The sequence below is a fragment of the Amblyomma maculatum genome, chromosome 6, assembly GCF_055883805.1.
Source record: "Amblyomma maculatum isolate TAMU_Amacu chromosome 6, ASM5588380v1, whole genome shotgun sequence".
Lineage (NCBI taxonomy): Eukaryota > Metazoa > Arthropoda > Arachnida > Ixodida > Ixodidae > Amblyomma > Amblyomma maculatum.
In genome coordinates, this window is record NC_139349.1 from 135829601 (window position 1) to 135848607 (window position 19007).

The 19007-nt window shown below is 47.6% G+C and overlaps 1 protein-coding gene across 1 annotated transcript in view; it reads right to left on the reverse strand.

The window, feature by feature from the left end:
- Positions 1 to 19007, reverse strand: part of Rnmt (RNA guanine-7 methyltransferase) — a 56320-nt gene that overhangs the window by 9521 nt on the left and 27792 nt on the right. Inside the window, exons 8-9 of the mRNA XM_084607461.1 lie at positions 3917 to 4039; positions 317 to 350 (exon numbers count right to left, since the gene is read on the reverse strand). Coding sequence (XP_084463587.1) covers positions 317 to 350; positions 3917 to 4039 — 157 coding nt within the window. The remainder of the gene's footprint in view (positions 1 to 316; positions 351 to 3916; positions 4040 to 19007) is intronic.

Sequence of the window (19007 nt, forward strand, 5' to 3'; positions counted from 1 at the left end):
TATTGTGTCGTAAATTGTTCCAAAAACAGACACAAAATTTGATGTCTCTATTCTTGTTTTGGATTGGTTTTGGCTATGTATGAGAAATCCCTTGGAGCACAATAACGAAGAGGAAGATTCCTACTGAGTTGCTTTAAGCAGGGCACTTAGATCTGCAAAGGTACGACACACATGACAAAATTACATCTAATAATTAAGAAGTCGCTTTGATGAAACAGTGGTACTTGTGTGCAGGTAAAATAAATTAACTGGAGCCTATTATAGATTATGTATTATAAATTTGGAAACCAATAAAAAGAAGAAAAAACAAACATACTCAGGGCTTCCCACTCTGCTTGAGACAATGTTCCCTGAAAAAGAGGGAAAAAAATGAGTCAGACGTGACACTTTCAAGGACGATGCATGCAGTCTGAAGCATTTTTGTTAAGTCCCATCATGGCAAAAGCCCAAGCGCTCAAACCAGAATGAGAACGACCGAGACCTAGTTTTATCCTAGCAGAAAATTAATCCTTGCTCTGCTACATGTACTTCATGTCTGGACTTGTTACATAGCTTATTTTCCAAACATTGCCAGGAAGTTGAGTAGCAGAGCGATTTTAAAACTGCACTTGCTTTATCACCTTAGGCAATGCATGAGATGGAAGTAGAATTCCTGCAGAACATCTTAGCCGTCAGACATGAACATCAGATAATTTCAGTCTTCTGTTGTGCCACAAAGTACAGTAGTGCACAAACCACAAGCAGTCGTTCCATTGACAGTGTGACTAGACCTGCCAAACGCTGGCTACTGCTGCCCCGCATTAGAGATCGGACATAAAAAGAAAACATAGGTTCAGTTTATGTGACAAGAATGAGATTGCACATGTCAGTTTAGTGAGGCCTGTTCAGAAATGTGGCATTTTTGTAGTAAACATCTTCCGGGCACTAGAAAGCTAATATTGTATCCGATATGCCGTCAATAACCAATTGCTATATGTGGTTTATTTTTACATAGGGGCAACGAGAAAACTGATAAACCCAAAGAATTCGATCTTTATAAGCGATATATCGTTGTATCTGGTAATTATATAAGTGGGTTACACTGTAGTCAAGAATTAAAAACTGATTCTGTTTACTGTCTAGCGAATACACATGCAACGTACCACTGTCCATAGTTAGCAACTGCTGTATTTTTTTAAGCTGTATTCTACTGTAGTACCGTATACACACGTGTAATGGCCACACCCCGAACTTTAGAAAAAAAATTGGGAAAAAAAACTTAAAAAAAATTTCCCAAGTAAAAGCCGCACCATGAGTTTCAGGAAGTTGGGCAGTGCCGTCTACTGTGTGGTGCAAGAAATACGGAACGTTTTGTGGTTACTGCCGCCAGGTGGGGCCCAAAAATCAAGTGAAAGCCAAAATGAAGCGTAAGGTTAGAAGTAGAATTGCCAATAAGAATTAAGAACAAAATATTTGAGGAAAAAAAAAAGTCGAGCATGGGGGCAGCGGCCACCACCTCCGTTACAAAGGGGGCGCTCCTAGCCGCAGCGATGCCCGCCCGTAACAAAGGGTGAGGCCAGCAAATCCAATCCAATCCAAGTCTGTTCGCTCCTCCGTTTTACAGCCATTTCCTCGATCGCCTGAAGCATATCACGTGCGATCTCGCAATCAGAACGCATCGCTGCCTTGACTTGTTCTGCGCTCGTGAGCTGAAGATTTTCTTTTTCCTCGATGGGAAAATACCCTTTTAAGTGTGGATTTTGCCGTGCGTACAGTGAGTGGATGGCAACGACTCTCCACCAGAAGACTCCAACCGGCCGACTGAAACGAGCATCGCTTGTGGCCGTTTGCCACTGGATACTCGCAGCGTGGGCCACGGTTTCGTTCGAGACTGTGGAAAAAAGTTTCAAGGTGACAGGGATATCAAACAGGCTGGACGGTACGGAGGATGACCTAATCTGGGACAAGGACGAGCCTGAAGTCCCGATGAGTTCAAAGGAGGAGGAGGAGGAGGACGCGTTTTTTGACAATAATAAAGGCAGGTACCACCGCAAATAATTTTTTTCGCTGTCTTTTTTCTAATGTAATCGCCGCACCCCCTGATTTTCACCCCAATCTCGGAAAAAAAAGTGCGGCCATTACACGCGTGTATACGGTAAATGGGATATAGGTATGAGGTACAACTAAGACTCGGTGAGTGTGCGAAGAGAGCTATCGATTTTTGAATGTGGATTTGTGCCTCATGCGTGTATGATGGAAGTCACTACAAAATTAAGGCAGCTGATAGTGCTTCATCAGGTGGCTCATATTGCCCTGTTGTGGTGGCACAAGATATCATCAGCAACGATGTGGTTTTAATAGGATTCTAGATTTCTCGTTAATAAAATGTATTTCTCGTAAAATCTGGAACAATATTAGTGAAATCATAAGGTGGGTTCCAATTCATTTATTTCATGGAAAGTTCAGAAGACCTGAAGGTATGAGTTTGGTGCAATTAGCACAGCAGTTTCACAACTAAAGGTGGTTTCTGAGGCAGATTACCGTATTTACTCGAATTTAACGCAAATGTTTTTTACGATTTTTGGCTCTCAAAGTCTACCCTTGCGTTATAATCGAATCCTGCGATTCGGTTGGCCTAAAGCAGGGGCGGGGTGCAACCATATTGAATCCGCCACCATTCTGTATCGGTTTCCATCTTTCACAGTGGATTAGCACGTTTACTTCTGTTATTGCATTTCGCACGATGGCAACGCGCCATGCACGGTACGACGTTTGCCTAAAAAAGCTATTGTGATAGCAGAAGAAATAGGAAATTCTGCGGCAGTTCGACGACTAGACACTGTTTTTTGGGTAGCCTCACCATAATATATGTTAATCTACCTTACATGGGTGGCGGATGCAGCGGGAGGTGACTTTTAAATGTGAGCCTGACCGCAAAGGCTCTCGAATCATCTGGGAGGACGAGGGTGAAAAGGAAAACTTGGTTTCGAGAACTCGGCCTCTGGCGACGATGACGACGAATGAGCGTTTTTGATTAGACTGCAATGGCCATAATGTCTATTAAAGGTACTTTTTCAAGCGATTATCTCTCGTTATATTTGCGGTCGCGTTATATTCGAGTAAATACGGTATATTTGACAATGAGCGAAATTTTTCACATTTCAATCTATGCTTTATGAGTGCAAGCATGCTGTTATAATCGTTGAAACTGAACTGTTTCAAAATGACAATGGACTCTTCAGCACACTTCATGGTGTTCATGGTGCAACATGGCAGTCGCCCCCCCCCCCCCCCCCCCCCCACACACACACACACACACACGCAAGTGGCTATGCCACATCTCAGGAGGCTTTAGAGCACCACAGCAAGACAACAGCGGCAGTGGTGCGCACGTCGAGTTCTGCCATCACCGTGCAGGGAGCAAATGGCATGTGGAAAAATGGTAAAATACGAGGATGAAGAGGTGGGAAACGGCCAATGGCAAGAGAGCATGGGCTTGCTGGCTATGAGTGGCCAATAGGGCCAATAGCCGCAGTGGTCGTAAGTTGGCGTGAAACCAGAAAAGCAAACTCAAAGCTAAGTGGTGAGACCATTCTCGAAGGGGGCCGACCGTTTTTTGTCAAGCCTCCCGTAACGCGCAAGCCAGAGGTGTGTGGGTGGCCCTGCAGCATGCTGTTCAGGTTGCAGCAGGCATACTCCAATGGTCGCTCGCTGTACCCCGAATACCAAGACATGCCCTCCATTCCGGGAGTGCTAATTTGGTGCAAGGACTACAGCATCCAAATTACTGAGCATCCGATGCCACAGACTTGCAATGAACACTGGTTGGGACTGTGCTGTCAGTTCAAATTATCCTGATTTCTAAACTGGCATGTCGAATCGCTAATGACCTTTTACTGTGCACACTACACTGCATGCAGTTGTCAAACATACTTACCACAAGCACCCTCCTTTGAGAATCTTGCTCCTGTGCCTTCAGCTTCTCTAATTGCTCTGCGGCGTGCCTGTAGTCATCTGGGTCTTTGCCTTGGGTCCTCTGGCCACCGAATGGTGGGTACGCCTGGAAAGTCAAAAACAAGTTTCAGTTTGAAGCTAGTGAGAAATGTTTCTTTTTTATTACTAAATTATTACGGGCAAGTACTAAAGAACAACAGTAGAAGCATTTCTCAAAAGTAAAAAGCTCGAGGGGTTTGCTTCTAAGCCATGTAGGTGCAGGAAGAAGAGGAAGATGAGGACGAGGAAATTTAACTAACGGCAAATTGATAATTCGTGCCAACCAGTACGCAGCTGGCTGTCACTATCCAGCACACCCATTTGGACAGCTGATGGTGGTCACGACGGTCTCTGTGGGACAGAGCAGCCTCCCAAGCTGTGTAGAGAAGTACGTGCGTATGCTCTCCAACTTTTTTTTCTAGGGATGGGAAGGGCGGTGAGGGCTATTATGTCCCACCAACTTCAACGGGCTTGGAAAGCAGGCAATGCACAACAAATTATGCAGCATGGTTTTAAAGCAAACATTCGGGGAGTTATACACAGGGGCTATAGATGGATCTCTGCCAATGTGCCCACAGACGCCAAAGGCAAGGCAAAGTTGGTTTGTATTAACAGATCATCACATCTGATGGCAAACAGGCTCCATTCACTGAAAACAGCTTTTATGAGCTAGAAAAGAAGATGAAATACAAGAATTTCTGCTCCATGTGTTCCTTTTCTTTTTTTTGGATACTAATTATTGTGACATCAATGCAATTTTTTTCGATGCAGATCGCAGAGGCTTCGTTGCCATTAACTTCCAGCCAGTGACTGTGGAGCACTTTCCATTATCAATGTTATGTACGAGCTTACAACAACAAGAGGCAGGAAAAAAAAATGTATTAAATATTGATAAGTGATAACAAAATTAGGCCTCCTATGAGTGAGTGGTGTGCCACTAGTATTCCAGTGGCACAATGTTACTGCAAGAAGTGTGGCGCTAACATGGGTGCATTATAATCACGCTTCTGGGTTACAGATAAGATCATCAGCCTGATTTCGCCAACTTTCACATATCTCTCCAATCAGCCCAGTCCTGTGCCAGATGCAGCCACCAAATCCCAGCAAAGTTTCTAATCTCATTCACTCACCTATCATTCTGCTGCCCCTGCCACGTTAGCCTTTTCTTGGAAACCAGTCCGTTTCACTTTGCGACCATAAGTTATCATGCTTTTGCACTATTCTCTGCCCATTTCTTCTTGATTTTGCAATCGCCTTCGACTTCAATAATTCCGGGATTGACCCCATATGCAGAATTCAGGACCACACAAAGGTTAAAAGTTTAGAAGGGAATTAGTGGGAAGGAACACTTAAGCTTCGCTTCTAAGGGTATGATGCGGACAGTGTCAAGGGATCCCGTGCTCACCTTGCAAAACCTATTTGCGTACACAGTCATTTTTTTTACTTATATAATCCCTAATCCATTAATTCGCGCTTCTGTTATCTCATAACTACTCTTTAGCCTCTAGTTGTAGGCCACCATATTATGTGAAATACAACCCGACATATTATACAAAGCCCCATTTAACCAGTACCGTATTTAATCGCATAATGCTCGCACCTCCACACTGACTGTCAAAAATTTGAATTTTATTTCTTTGCCTAATCATCGCATCAGCAAAGTTACCACCACGAGAGTCGTCTGCTAGTAATAGAAAGTGCAATCTTTAAAGCGCTACTGATACTAGCTCGCCTAGTTGTGTGCGCACGCTACCAGGCGGCGATAGCGTGTTTGGGAATATTATTATTATCATCATAGGTTATGCTCATTGAGCCGCTGTGCACGTTCCGCCATTTTGAGAGGTGTCTCCACGTCTCATTGCTATAGCTCCTTCGGTCTGTCTGTGTTACTTTTGTTCCGCCGTCTACCGTGTTCTTGGTGCCACATCGCGATGGGGTGGTACGCAAGCTGTACAGCTGCTTTTCTGCTGAAAGCTACTGAGTATGCGCTAGAACACGGCAACCGTGCTGCCAACAGGCAGTTCGGCGTCGAGTTCTGCGTGCGTTGCTGGAGGCAGCGGTTGCAGTGTCCACACGAACTTGGATCAAGACTGTGGTTTCCTACGTGGATATAAGCCACCAACCACCGCGGGTTCGAGCGTCGCGCGAGCCGAAGCCCCGATCAGCCGTTACCACGCGCACACTGAAACACCGCAGCGCGCATTCAACCTCCACCGGGAGGAGAGCACTTCGCTGCAAGGACACATACCTCCAAGTTCACAAAGGAGACGTTTATTGAAACGCCATCCTCCAGCGGCACACACACACACACACGCACACACATACACATATTTACAAACGCACATACACACACATACGCACACATACACATATATACAAAACGCACATACACACAATACGCAGTCACCGTGTCAAGGGAGCGCGCGAGGAGCTAGGCTCCCCTGCGCGCACGAAGTGACACGGAGTGCGCGCCGCAAGCACGCAAGGGCATGCTGTGATCTCTCTCTCGCAGTGACCAGAGGGTTCCTTTGAGAGAGGGTGGGCAACCACCGCAAGGTACGCCTGTCGCGGATCGTTGGATCATGATCGACAGGCTCGAGTTGCGCTCTCAGGTACGACCCGGAGCAGACGAACTCGAGTACACACTGGTCTGCGCGGACAAAGGCCGGCAGACAAGAACAGTAGCGTACGCACCTTACGATGTCTCGGAGGAGTCTCTCTCTGAGCTCCGCTCGGACAGTCGCGCGAGCGCGGCTGTCGAAGCGGTGCCGTCTTCCCGCCAAAAGGCGCCAATGAGAACAGCCACTGGGACGCCAGGGCGGAGCTGTGGCCCGAACGACAGTGACAAGTCGTCCGAGCCTCTCTCCGCCGCCTCAGGCGGGAGAAAGGGAACGGGGAGAACAACTGGGAAGCGGGCGGCGGCCGCGCGAAGGGCAGCCGCAGCAAGCCCGAATCCCACATCCTCCTCTCCTTAATTGCCCTCCTACCCATCAGTGAAAGCACGCGGCAGGTCCCCAGCATGAAGAAAAGAATGCTATCCTCACGCAACAAGTCAACTACACCTCAGTTCCAGCAAGAAAAATCTCGAAAAGACAGACACTCAAGAAAGACAAAACATTAGCAAGGCGCACAAAAAAAAAAAAAATGAACAAGATGACATGAAGAATAATGTACAAAGTTCCGGAGGCTATGTTACAACGACTATTTACAGAATACAACTATGTACAGAACAACTATGTACAAACACAACTATGTACAGAAGTCCCAAAGATCGTCGGTGCAGCTCAGGGAGCCTGCGGTGACTCACCGCTCGTTGACTTCTGGGTGGCCAACGTTCACCCTTGGCTGCAAACGATCTCGGTCGGTGGTGGTACAGGTTAGGTGCAGGGACAGCGAACACGCCGAAGGGGCCCTGGGTGTGGAAAGTCCGTGGCTCCGTGGCGATCCAAGACGCACATGGGAAGACCGCGCGGGGCTTCCTTTCCACCGCGCTTCGCACACGCCGGCAAACACACATGGCGCGACGTCGTCGCCTCCACGCCCAGGCACGCACACGCACAGCCACTCACACACCAAAGGGTGATGCCGACCTTCCGCGGCGAACCTGTCCCGAGCACCTTCGCAACCGCCGCGGCGGCCTTGGGTGAAAGGGGCATCGTCCATGCTCCCCGTCCCCAAACGGCCCCAACTTCCTTTCCGCACGCACCAGAAAAGCCGCGCGTCGGGGCTGCCTAATGACGGGGCTGCCTAATGAGCAACCCTCGCAATTTCAAGAAGATTTGTTGTGTTGTGTTGGGTTTTTTGGCGCATAAGCAACTAAGGCTATCATGCGCCACGAGCAAGGTGAAAGTTTTGTTTTGCAAGAAATGGGAAAATGAGTGTGTTAAAAACTAATTTGTTTAAAAATCTCCTTTTAAAAGCTTGGGTTGTTTTAGATCCAATGGCGCTTAAGCTGCCAACACCATGATGTGCTTAGCACAAGGTTTCAGTTTCTCTTAGTGACGTATGTTTCATTTTTTCCTACAGTTTGTGTAAAACATTTGCTTCCCTTATGAAACTAAAAACACAAGATAAATCAACAAGTCCATCATCATCTAAAATCAGTTTAGGGTGAAAAGGAATGTATTCTTTGTAAAACTTTGCAAAAAATTTTTTTCTTATCCTTTCAAGACTTGCGCATGTGAAAAAAATGTGGTTAATAGTTAGTTCCTCTCCGCATTTTTCGCATCGTGGTTTCTCTTCTTTTTTCAACAAAAAATTGTGTGTCAGGTGCGTGTGTCCAATGCGGAGACGGCATAGGATCACTTCTATAAAACGCTCCTTATGCCGGCACGACATCCATTCTCCCAAAATGGGCTTTACCAAGTGTAGTTTATTTCCCACTTCACTGTCCCAGGCAGACTGCCATTTTTCTTTTAATTTGAGATGTACAAGTTTCGTACAGTCTTTGTAAGGTATGCTTATGCTCTTTATTTGCTTGTCGCGGGCTTCAGCAGCACATGTGTCTGCTCTGTCATTGCCTTTAATGCCCACGTGACTCGGGACCCAGCAGAATTTTACGTTGTATCCTCGAGCTATGGCTGTTGCTATATTGTGTATTATGTTTCCAAGTAAAGGAGCAGCTGCATTTCTGGAATTTAGAGCTGTGAGAACACTTAGAGAGTCTGTAAATATAATGCTGTTTATGACATTCTCTTTTAATATTTTCTCTACGGCAACAGAAATGGCATAGGATTCAGCAGTGAAAATAGACGCACAGTGTGGAAGTCTTATGATTTCCACAGAATCTCCTTGCACAACTGCACTTCCAGTGTACACAGCAGTTTTAGATCCATCGGTATAAAAGTCTGTGAAGTTTTTGTACTTTTCCTGCAAATTTAGGAATTCCTGAATAATGTGCTCTTGTGGGGTTTTGGTTTTTGGAAACTGTGTGAGAGTGAGGTCACAGATTTCAGGAAGACTGTACCATGGAGGTAGAGGGCTGTTGTTTTGTGCGACATCAGGCAAGGTGTCCAGGACCTGCAACTCACTGCACATGCTTTCGAATCGCATGATCAGTGGCCTTGTTGCTTTGGGTTTATTTGTGAAAATTAATCGAGAGGGGCAAGTCGTGACAACTGGATAACAGAGGTGTTTTTTCTGTGACCTTATTCTTAGAATGTAAGCACACGTGAGGGCTATTCGTCTGTCTTCCAGTGAAGGCTCATTTGTTTCTACATACAGGCTGCTTATAGGGGATGTTCTGTATGCACCGCATGCAAGGCGCAGACCTAAGTTATGTACAGGGTCCAGTTTTTTTAGATATGAAGGCCTAGCTGAACCGTACACTATACTCCCATAGTCCACGCGGGAGCGTACAACAGAACGGTATACATGTAAAAGACATGCCCTGTCGGAACCCCAATGTTTCCGCGAAAGAACTTTCAGTATGTTAAGAGATTTTGAGGCTTTCTTTTTTAGTGTGTTTATGTGAGGTAGAAATGTGAGTTTTTTATCGAAAGTAATGCCTAGGAATTTGTGCTCTTCTTTAACTGGTAATTCGGTTCTATTTAAGTGCAAGACAGGGTTGTTCTGAATACCCCGTTTGAGTGAAAACATAACTGCCACCGTCTTTTGGGGGGAAAACTGAAACCCATTTTTGTCGGCCCATGCCACTAGTTTATTTATTGTTATTTGTATTTGTCTCTCACACGTTGATATATTGGAAGAGGTGCAGGCTATCTGGAGGTCATCTACGTAGAGTGAACACATAATGGAATTTGGGATTTCATTGGTAATGGAATTGATTTTTACAACAAAAAGCGTTGTGCTTAGAATGCACCCCTGAGGTACCCCATTCTCCTGAATGAAGCTTGTCGACAAGGTGGTACCGAGGCGCACTTGGAATGAACGATGTGAAAGAAAGTCTTTTAAAACACTGAGCATTCGACCACGGATGCCCAAAGCTGCTAGATCACGTAGGATGCCGAATCTCCAAGTTGTATCATATGCTTTTTCTAGATCGAAGAAAACAGCGAGACAATGCTGTCTATGTATAAACGCCTCGCGGACAGTGTTTTCGAGGCGTACTAGGTGGTCCGTAGTTGAGCATCCTTTCTTAAAACCGCACTGATGAATATTAAGAAGTTTACTTGATTCTAAAATATAGGTTAATCTAGTGTTTAAAATACTTTCAAAAGATTTTGCTAAACAACTAGTTAGGGCTATAGGCCTGTAACTCCCAGTACAGGTCGGCGGCTTGCCGGGTTTTAGGAACGGCACAATTATGGCTCTTTTCCAAGTCTCCGGTATTTTAGCTAGTACCCAGATTTTGTTAAAAAACTTTAGAAGCGCTTCTACAGATGCTTCTGATAGATGGGCGAGCATCTCATAATGAATCTCATCAGGACCAGGTGCAGTTTTTTTACCGCAAGCGAGAACATCTTTCAGTTCTTGCAGCGTAATCAGCCTATTGTAAGGTGTGTTCGTGCTGCCCCTCGTAGGAAGTCTATATTTTTCAATCCTGTCCTTGTACTTTAAGAATGTTTTTGTATAGTGTGCAGAACTCGAAATTTTGTGGAAATGCACACCTAATATATTAGCTTGTTCTTCGATGCTTGTCTGTGTATTAGGAGCTGTGAGGATTGGAATTGTGAATGGGGAGAAGCTGCCATTTAGTTTATGAATTTGTTCCCACATTTTTTTTGATGTTGTGGAGCTGTTTATAGATGTAACATACTTCTGCCATGATTTTTTTTCGGCATTACGACGAATATATCGAGCTTTGGCTCTTGCTTTTTTAAAAACTGTCAGATTTTCATATGTTGGGTATCTCCGAAAAATACCCCAGGCTTTATTTTGTTCTTTTTTGGCTTCTTTACAGTCCTGTGTCCACCAGACTTTGTGGTTTTGGTGCACTACTCCTGTGGATTGGGGAATGGATAGACGTGCTGCCGCAAGAATGCATGCTGTAAATATTTCATTCATTTTGTCTATATCAATTTTCTCTGAATAAATTTCATTTAGACTGGCTTCTTGCCTGAACAAAGACCAGTCAGCTAAATGCAGTTTCCACCGCCTGGGTTTTGTCGGGATGACTGATGGTGAGGATGATAAGCTGATCATGACAGGAAGATGGTCGCTTCCGTACGGATTATTTAAAACTTCCCATTTAAAATCTGTAAAAATAGAAGGTGAACTAAAAGACAGATCTAAACAACTCGCTTTGCCTGTGGCTGGGGAGTAGTATGTTGGATTGCCAGAGTTTAGGAGACACACATTGCTGCATAAAATAAAATCTTCTATAAGCTGACCACGAGTATCTGTTTGCTCGCTGCCCCAAAGACACGAATGAGCATTAAAATCACCAACTAAAAGATACGGCTCGGGAAGCTGTTGTAAAAGGTCTTCTAAATCATCTAGTGTTATCTTCATGTGTGGTTGGAGGTATACTGAACATACTGTGATGGTTTTATGTGTTAATAATGTGGCTGCTACCGCTTCAAGTCTGGTATTAAGAGTCAGCTCCTGAGCAGCGATTCCAGTTTTCACGACGATGGCTACACCACCCGAGAGTCTGCTGGACAGCTCCCGGTCCCGGCGGATGATTTTATAATTTTTAAGGAAATTTTTGTTCTGAGGACCTAAGTTGGTTTCCTGGAGACACAAAGCCAATGGGGAGAATGTAGCCAGGATGTCCTTTATGTCGCTGTAATTATTTAGTAGTCCTCTACAATTCCAATGTATTATACAAGCCATCTTATTTTATGAAAAATGTGAAAAACTAGCTTAGGTTTTTTTTTGGCCCAACGACTCGGGGCCTGTCTTTTTTTTGACGGTCTAAGCTGTGCCGTCGTCCGTCTGACGTCGAAGGCACAGCCCTACCGGGGCTCGTGTCCATTGCCTCCTCTTCAGAGGCAGCGGAGGAGCGCGCCCCAGATAAGTGTTCTTTCGTGTTAGGCCTCGCCTCATGAGGAGAGACCTTCAGGTTTGTCAACCCGGAGGGCTGCATAGCCTTCTTTTGAGATGGAGGTGGGGGAGCAGCATGAGCCACTTCCACCTGGGGCGCGGGTAGCCCTGCCCGAGGCTCACTCTGTGTGGCCTGGGCAGGTGCTATATGTTGGTGTGGCACCCCGCGCTGTTGTGCCATACCAGAATAACTTGGTTTTGCAGTGAACTGAAAAGCAGGAGTAGTGGCCAGTTTTTGTCGCGCTTCTTTATATGACAAGTTTTCTTTTGTTTTGATAGTGATTACTTCTTTTTCAGTTTTCCACGTGGGGCAAGACCTTGAATAAGCAGGGTGTTCTCCTTCACAGTTAGCACACTGCAATGTGGTTTCGGTGCATTCATCAGTTGAGTGTTCTTTTGAAGCGCATTTCGCACAAGTTCGGCGACCGCGACAACTCTGTGAGCCGTGGCCGAATTTCTGGCAGTTAAAGCATCGTCTAGGGTTCGGTATATAATGTCTTACACTTATCTTCAGGTAGCCTACTTCAATGGTGTCAGGGAGAGCACTGGAAGCAAATGTAAGGACAATGTGCTTTGTCGGGATTTCTTTGTTTTCTTTTCTTATCTTAATCCTCTGGACATTTACAACGTTCTGATCAGCAAGTCCTTCTAACAGTTCTTTTTCTGTCAAGTGTATGAAATCATTTTCTGAAATCACACCTCGGACAGTGTTCAGTGATCGATGAGCAGTGATCGAGACAGGTATGTCCCCGATACACTCAATGTTGGACAGTTTCAAGTATTGCATGTAGTCTTTCAATTCAAGCAGTAGGTCTCCACTTGCCAGTTTTTTCACCTTGTAACCTGTACCTAGTGCACTTGTCAGTGATTTCTCAACTATGAATGGGGAGATAATTCTCGCTGATTTTTGCTCTTCTTCACTATGTATCACATAGTACTTTGGGAAAACTTCTTTGTTTTTTTGAAAAAATTCATGGGTTACATCGGTCCGCCCTCTTTTGAGAGGGCGATCAGTTCCAGAAAGAGAAGCAGCCATAAAATGTGATATTTTTCGGCCAAAGTGGCAGCCACCCACCATGGAGCCCAACAAGGGGACGGGAAAGGAGCTTGTACAAAGAGTCCTGGCCACGTCAGCTGTACACTCTGACTATAACCAAATACGGCGTAACGCAGGGTGGTTAGCCACACAAGGTTAACCCTCGCCGCCAGGAAAAAGGAAAAAGCGAGAAGGGAGGAGAAGACAGGAAAGTTCTGAGAAAGAGGATAGGAAAGTGAAAGATGGAGGGGAGGATAGGAAAAGGCGACTGCCGATTTCCCCCGGGTGGGTCAGCCCGAAGGTGCCGTCTATGGGAAGCGTGGGCCAAAGTGGTGTGTTGCCTCCACCGAGGGGCCTTAAGGGTCCAAACACTCGGCATTGGCTCAACCACCAGGATCCCCTTTTCCCCAGACACGACGATGCCACGCACGGCTAAGCGTGGGTGCTCGGGGTCCGTGGTGTCGCACAAAACACACAAACACCTGCTTTAACAGGTGCCCCCTGCGGGGAATTTCAAGAAGAGGAGAGAAGACGCGCTGTACAAAAGAAGGCACTCACTGTACAATATTTACAAGTTAAGAAGCAAGAATGGAAACAGAAGAAAGCGAAAAATTGGAACAGAGGCACAAAAAAAAAATAATAAAGCACACAGGCTGGAACTGAGCGAGCCAGAAAAGGGGGAGACCAACCTTGCTTCCGGGTAGGGTTAAACGAGCAAGCTCGCTCGGTGAGGCGGTATGCCTTCGGTTGCGGAAAAGGCCCGTCGTCCGGCATCAATCACACAGGTGAACGTCGCCTCACCTTGTACCGGTGCGGGGCACGGCTGCGTTCCACCGCATCGGTTGTGCCTTGGCACTTGCCTGTTGTGACAATGGGCACCAGCGCAAGCTCGTCAGACCGTTACGCATGGGCCTTCAGGTCTGCGATGTAGGCACGGCTGGCTTTCCCCATAGGGGGATTCTCCAGCAATGAGCCCCTGCTTGTTACTGGGGAAATGCCCCATGAAATCGCAGGTGGCCATCTGCCACGGACGCACACTGTCAGTTGGCTTCGTCATGCCCGGTGGCTTGCCACCCCTCGACTTCTCCATTTGACAGACATGGCAGGAACGGCAACAGCGGAAAATGTCGCGCTTCATGCCGGCTGCAGTCACCGATTGACTCAGTTTCTTAAAACCTTGGAGCCACTCAGATGACCAGCCAATTGTTTGTCGTGAGAGAACGCAACAGAGCGCCGCTCAGACATTGGGGAATAGCCACTTCAAATGGTTCAAGGACTCATCATCCGTGGCTATGTATTTCAGCGCGAGCCCGTCATGGCCCAGCAATTATGAATCCCCGGGGCACGCCGCGACACACGCTGGCTCGTGCCCCCCTGCGCCCGCTCAATACAAGTAGCGTAACGGCGCTGCGCCCGCTGCAATACAAGCAGCGTAACGGCGCTTCGTCTCCCAGAGACCGTCGCTGACATCGCGACAAAACGGATCATTTTGCTGGCCCGTCGTAGCTCTTCATGGCTGAAAACGATCCCAGTCATCCCAAAGGAGAGCCTGGTTTCGACCCCCGCAGGTTCGCAGCAAAACTTCCGCTGGCATCGGCGTTTCAGATGTGCTCACAAAGAGCTTTCACCCTCGCCTGCTTTGCGAAGCGCTGCTTACCCGGATAGCGGAATGGGGAACCCGTCTGCGGGCGTCCCCTCCGTGCCGCTCTGCGGCTCGTCCGCTGTTTCGCCCCCTTCGCCTGCCGGCGTAAAGACGCCGCCGCGGGCGAGTGGGGCACGGGATAGCGCGTCAGCTACCACGTTCGTTCTCCCCTGTAGATACTGCACCGAAAAGTCGAAATGCTGTACCAAGAGAGAATGGCGCACCAGCCGGCTCGCAAGTTCACGGAGCCGCATCAGCCAACTGAGCGCGCTGTCGGTGCGGTTTCCAGAGGAAACCCGGCCGACGCCTCGCCGTTCCCCGAACAGAAATGACTGCTAGCGGGGTACGGGTGCTGTTGTGCGGAGATGCCGTCAGCGGCGGCGTCGCGCACATTGCTTCCGCAACGGCGTAAAGCTGAAACAGCGGAGGCATATGGTCAACGTTCGCACCGCAGGGGGGTCCGAAGAACCATGTAGCGTGTTTCAGTGCCTTTGCCGAGTGCCGCGCAGGGGGCGGCAGGCATGGCGCATGAGCTTGATCGTCAAGGCGACCGGCTCGGCCGATGTGCTGTCCAACGACTCGTGGAGCCAGGGACAATTCACGTTGGGCGCCAGTTGTGGTTTCCTACGTGGATATAAGCCACCAACCACCGCGGGTTCGAGCGTCGCGCGAGCCGAAGCCCCGATCAGCCGTTACCACGCGCACACTGAAACACCGCAGCGCGCATTCAACCTCCACCGGGAGGAGAGCACTTCGCTGCAAGGACACATACCTCCAAGTTCACAAAGGAGACGTTTATTGAAACGCCATCCTCCAGCGGCACACACACACACACACGCACACACATACACATATTTACAAACACACATACACACACATACGCACACACATACACATATATACAAAACGCACATACACACAATACGCAGTCACCGTGTCAAGGGAGCGCGCGAGGAGCTAGGCTCCCCTGCGCGCACTCCGTGTCACTTCGTGCGCGCCGCAAGCACGCAAGGGCATGCTGTGATCTCTCTCTCGCAGTGACCAGAGGGTTCCTTTGAGAGAGGGTGGGCAACCACCGCAAGGTACGCCTGTCGCGGATCGTTGGATCACGATCGACAGGCTCGAGTTGCGCTCTCAGGTACGACCCGGAGCAGACGAACTCGAGTACACACCGGTCTGCGCGGACAAAGGCCGGCAGACAAGAACAGTAGCGTACGCACCTTACGATGTCTCGGAGGAGTCTCTCTCTGAGCTCCGCTCGGACAGTCGCGCGAGCGCGGCTGTCGAAGCGGTGCCGTCTTCCCGCCAAAAGGCGCCAATGAGAACAGCCACTGGGACGCCAGGGCGGAGCTGTGGCCCGAACGACAGTGACAAGTCGTCCGAGCCTCTCTCCGCCGCCTCAGGCGGGAGAAAGGGAACGGGGAGAACAACTGGGAAGCGGGCGGCGGCCGCGCGAAGGGCAGCCGCAGCAAGCCCGAATCCCACAAGACTGATCAAGAGTAGAACTGTATGGTCTGCTGTGAAAATTATACTACGAAGTGTGGGGAGTGATGATTAGGCTGCGTGCGGCAAATAAAGTGCTTTAGCGATTAGTGCTTTGGGCGACCCTGTACATTTATAACAAAGGTAAGTTCAGCTTGAAAGCAATATCTTTACAACAGCTGGCCTAAGAATCACGTGATTCACACCTATTTAAATTTGCGTTTCGCGCTCCACAACTTTTGCTCAAAAAATTTCCCTGCATAATTATTGCACCACTAACTTCGTATCAATTTTCTGCGAAAAAAAAGTGTGAGCATTTTAAATACAGAATATATACTAGTACGCAGAAGAGATTAGACTTGGTTTGGTTATTGGGTTTAATGTCCCTAAGCGACTCAGGCTATGAGAGACGCCGTGATGAAAGGCTCTAGAAATTTCAACCACCTCGGGTTCTTAACTATGCGCTGACGTTGCACAGTGCATGGGCACTTTGCTTTTCACCTCCACCAAAAGCGGCTGTCGTGGCCGCAATCGCAACACAAAAGAGACACGCCAAAGACACGCAGACAGCATGCACTGATCAGCGGTTGTGTGTCTACCTATCTTCATTGTGTCTTTCTGTGTTGCGGTAGTATATACACTCGTGCCCCGTTAATATGACCCCCGTTAATACGGACGATCCGAATTATGGACAGTTTTTCTGGGTACGAAACTTTTTCAATGTAATTATGCCTCAGTAATATGGAAACTCGCTGTCTGGACAATGGACAGGGGAAGAATGCACACAGCCCACTTGGGCCCATGTATTTTTGTCTTGTTAATATGGACAGTGCTGGTAAAAATCAGAGGAGTCCGAACGCAAGTTAAAGAAGGAATGCGCCGCCCGCGAACCTACGCGACAGCCGATACAGCCGGATGCCTGAACGAGTACTGTGGGGTTGGAAAGAACCAAAGCGGGCATGTCGCCGTTTTAGGGGGGGGGGGCAAGAGCCGAAAGAAACGTACACAGCAAACCGAGGGTCAGCGTAAGAAAGACCGCGAAAAGGGGGAACCAGGAGATTTCTGGGCACAGCGGAAGTGCCGCCGCAGTCGGGAAAACAGCAACATGTGGTTGCAATAATTTCTGCTGAACGTGAACAGAGAGGGCGGTAAAAGCGTAAGAAAGAAATGACAGGAAGAAAGACAAGTGCCTAAAGTGGCGGCGGGAAGCTTTCTTTCCAAAAGCACAATGTATGTTCCATGAAGCCGGTAACGCTTTTCGGTCAGAGTTACAACACACTCTCAAAGTACAGCGACAAAAGAAAGGCAACAAGCACGCAACCGAAACCGGGCGTCCCGTCCTGGACGCGCTTCCCTCTCATGCTCTTGGTTTTTGTCCCTGTTGCGCTGCCGAACTGCCATATTTTGAGCCCAGGCGGTACGCATGTTGGCTTCGCTTTGATTCAATGATGCAGCCTTGACAAGTCTCAGCTCTTCGTAGTTGGCCAGCTGTCGTTCTAAACTGTACTTCAGCTTGCAGTGTTTGTTTCATAGGAACACATACAAACGGAAGATGGGATGTTCGATAGGCTTCTGCATAGCAGCTTGCCAACTTGACTCCCTCGCTTCCTTACGGAAACAGTACAAGGCAGAAAAGAGAGAATCAGAAGAATGGAAAGGCAGAAAGGTTAACTAGGCAAAAATGTGCACAGCATCAGGAGCCTGTAACGCTCAACTTGATTCTGGCTTTTGGCATGGCAGGAGTTAAATGCAAAAGAACAGAGCTGAACGTTGGCGCGAAGCAAGAAATCTGTGAATACAAGCGGCAAAAGCCATCTTGGTAAATCCATGCCGTAAGGGACTGGGCCCAAGTTAAACTATGCCTCAGCCTCGCCAGGTCGCCAGTAGCATCGATACTACATGACTCCGACAAATGGCTTAACGTTGGCATTGCAGCGTCACCCACAGTTCGACAGCGCCCAGCGCAGTTCGAAGAAATGGAGTCAGCCTTGTTAATGTGGTTTGGAAATGTGCGCGCGAATGGTGCTGTCGTGAGCGAGACGAAATGCTTCAAGAGAAGGCTCGCTGCCTTGGCAACATTAACGGGTATACATATCGTTCCTTATCCTTTGTCTTGATAGGATTTAGCTGTGATGACTTATGGAATGTTTTGTTCAGTAAAACAAGGTGATGTTTACTAAGAAAAATTATTCTACGCTCTGTCTAGGCATGACTACTCAAAAATATGGCTGACAAGTTTTAAGAACTGACATGGCATCTCAAGTCGATGGATTCATAGAGAAGGGGGTAGTATCGACAGCTCGGCTGTTTCCTCGCCTCAGGAGAATCTCAAGCAGCTACTTGGCGGCTACTTTACTTAGTAACGAGGCCATCTTGGAAGTGACAGTGAGTATAAAATCGGACGCTGATTTATTGGCCAGTGAGGAGTTTGTGCTGGAAAGTTCGATCAACACAAAGCCCACCATATGCGTGTCATGGTGCGCGAGTCACTTCAGACTGCACTACAATTTTTCGAAGACAACGATGACGAGGATAACGCACTCGAAATTGCCAGTGTTCTGTCAAGTTTTGAGTCCAGTGCACACCGTTATGCACAAAAACAGTCATTAATTACAATTTGTTTTCTTAATAAATTCCTTCTCGTTTTATTCATGACTCGTTATTATGAATGACTCGCTTTATGGACAGTTTTGGTGAGAAACCAAAGTGTCCATATTAACGAGGCACGACTGCACATCACTGCTTTGCCATACGAAGGTGTCTGTGGAATCTAGAGGTAGCATGCCTGACTCCGAATGCGAAGATCCCGGAGGGTTCCATTCCTTTCAGCCTCCCATCTGAATTCAGAACCCCCGAGTTGGAAACTCCTGCCAAATCGGTTATGTTACATGGTCTCATGACCCGCCCCAACTTCACTGCCAATCAGTG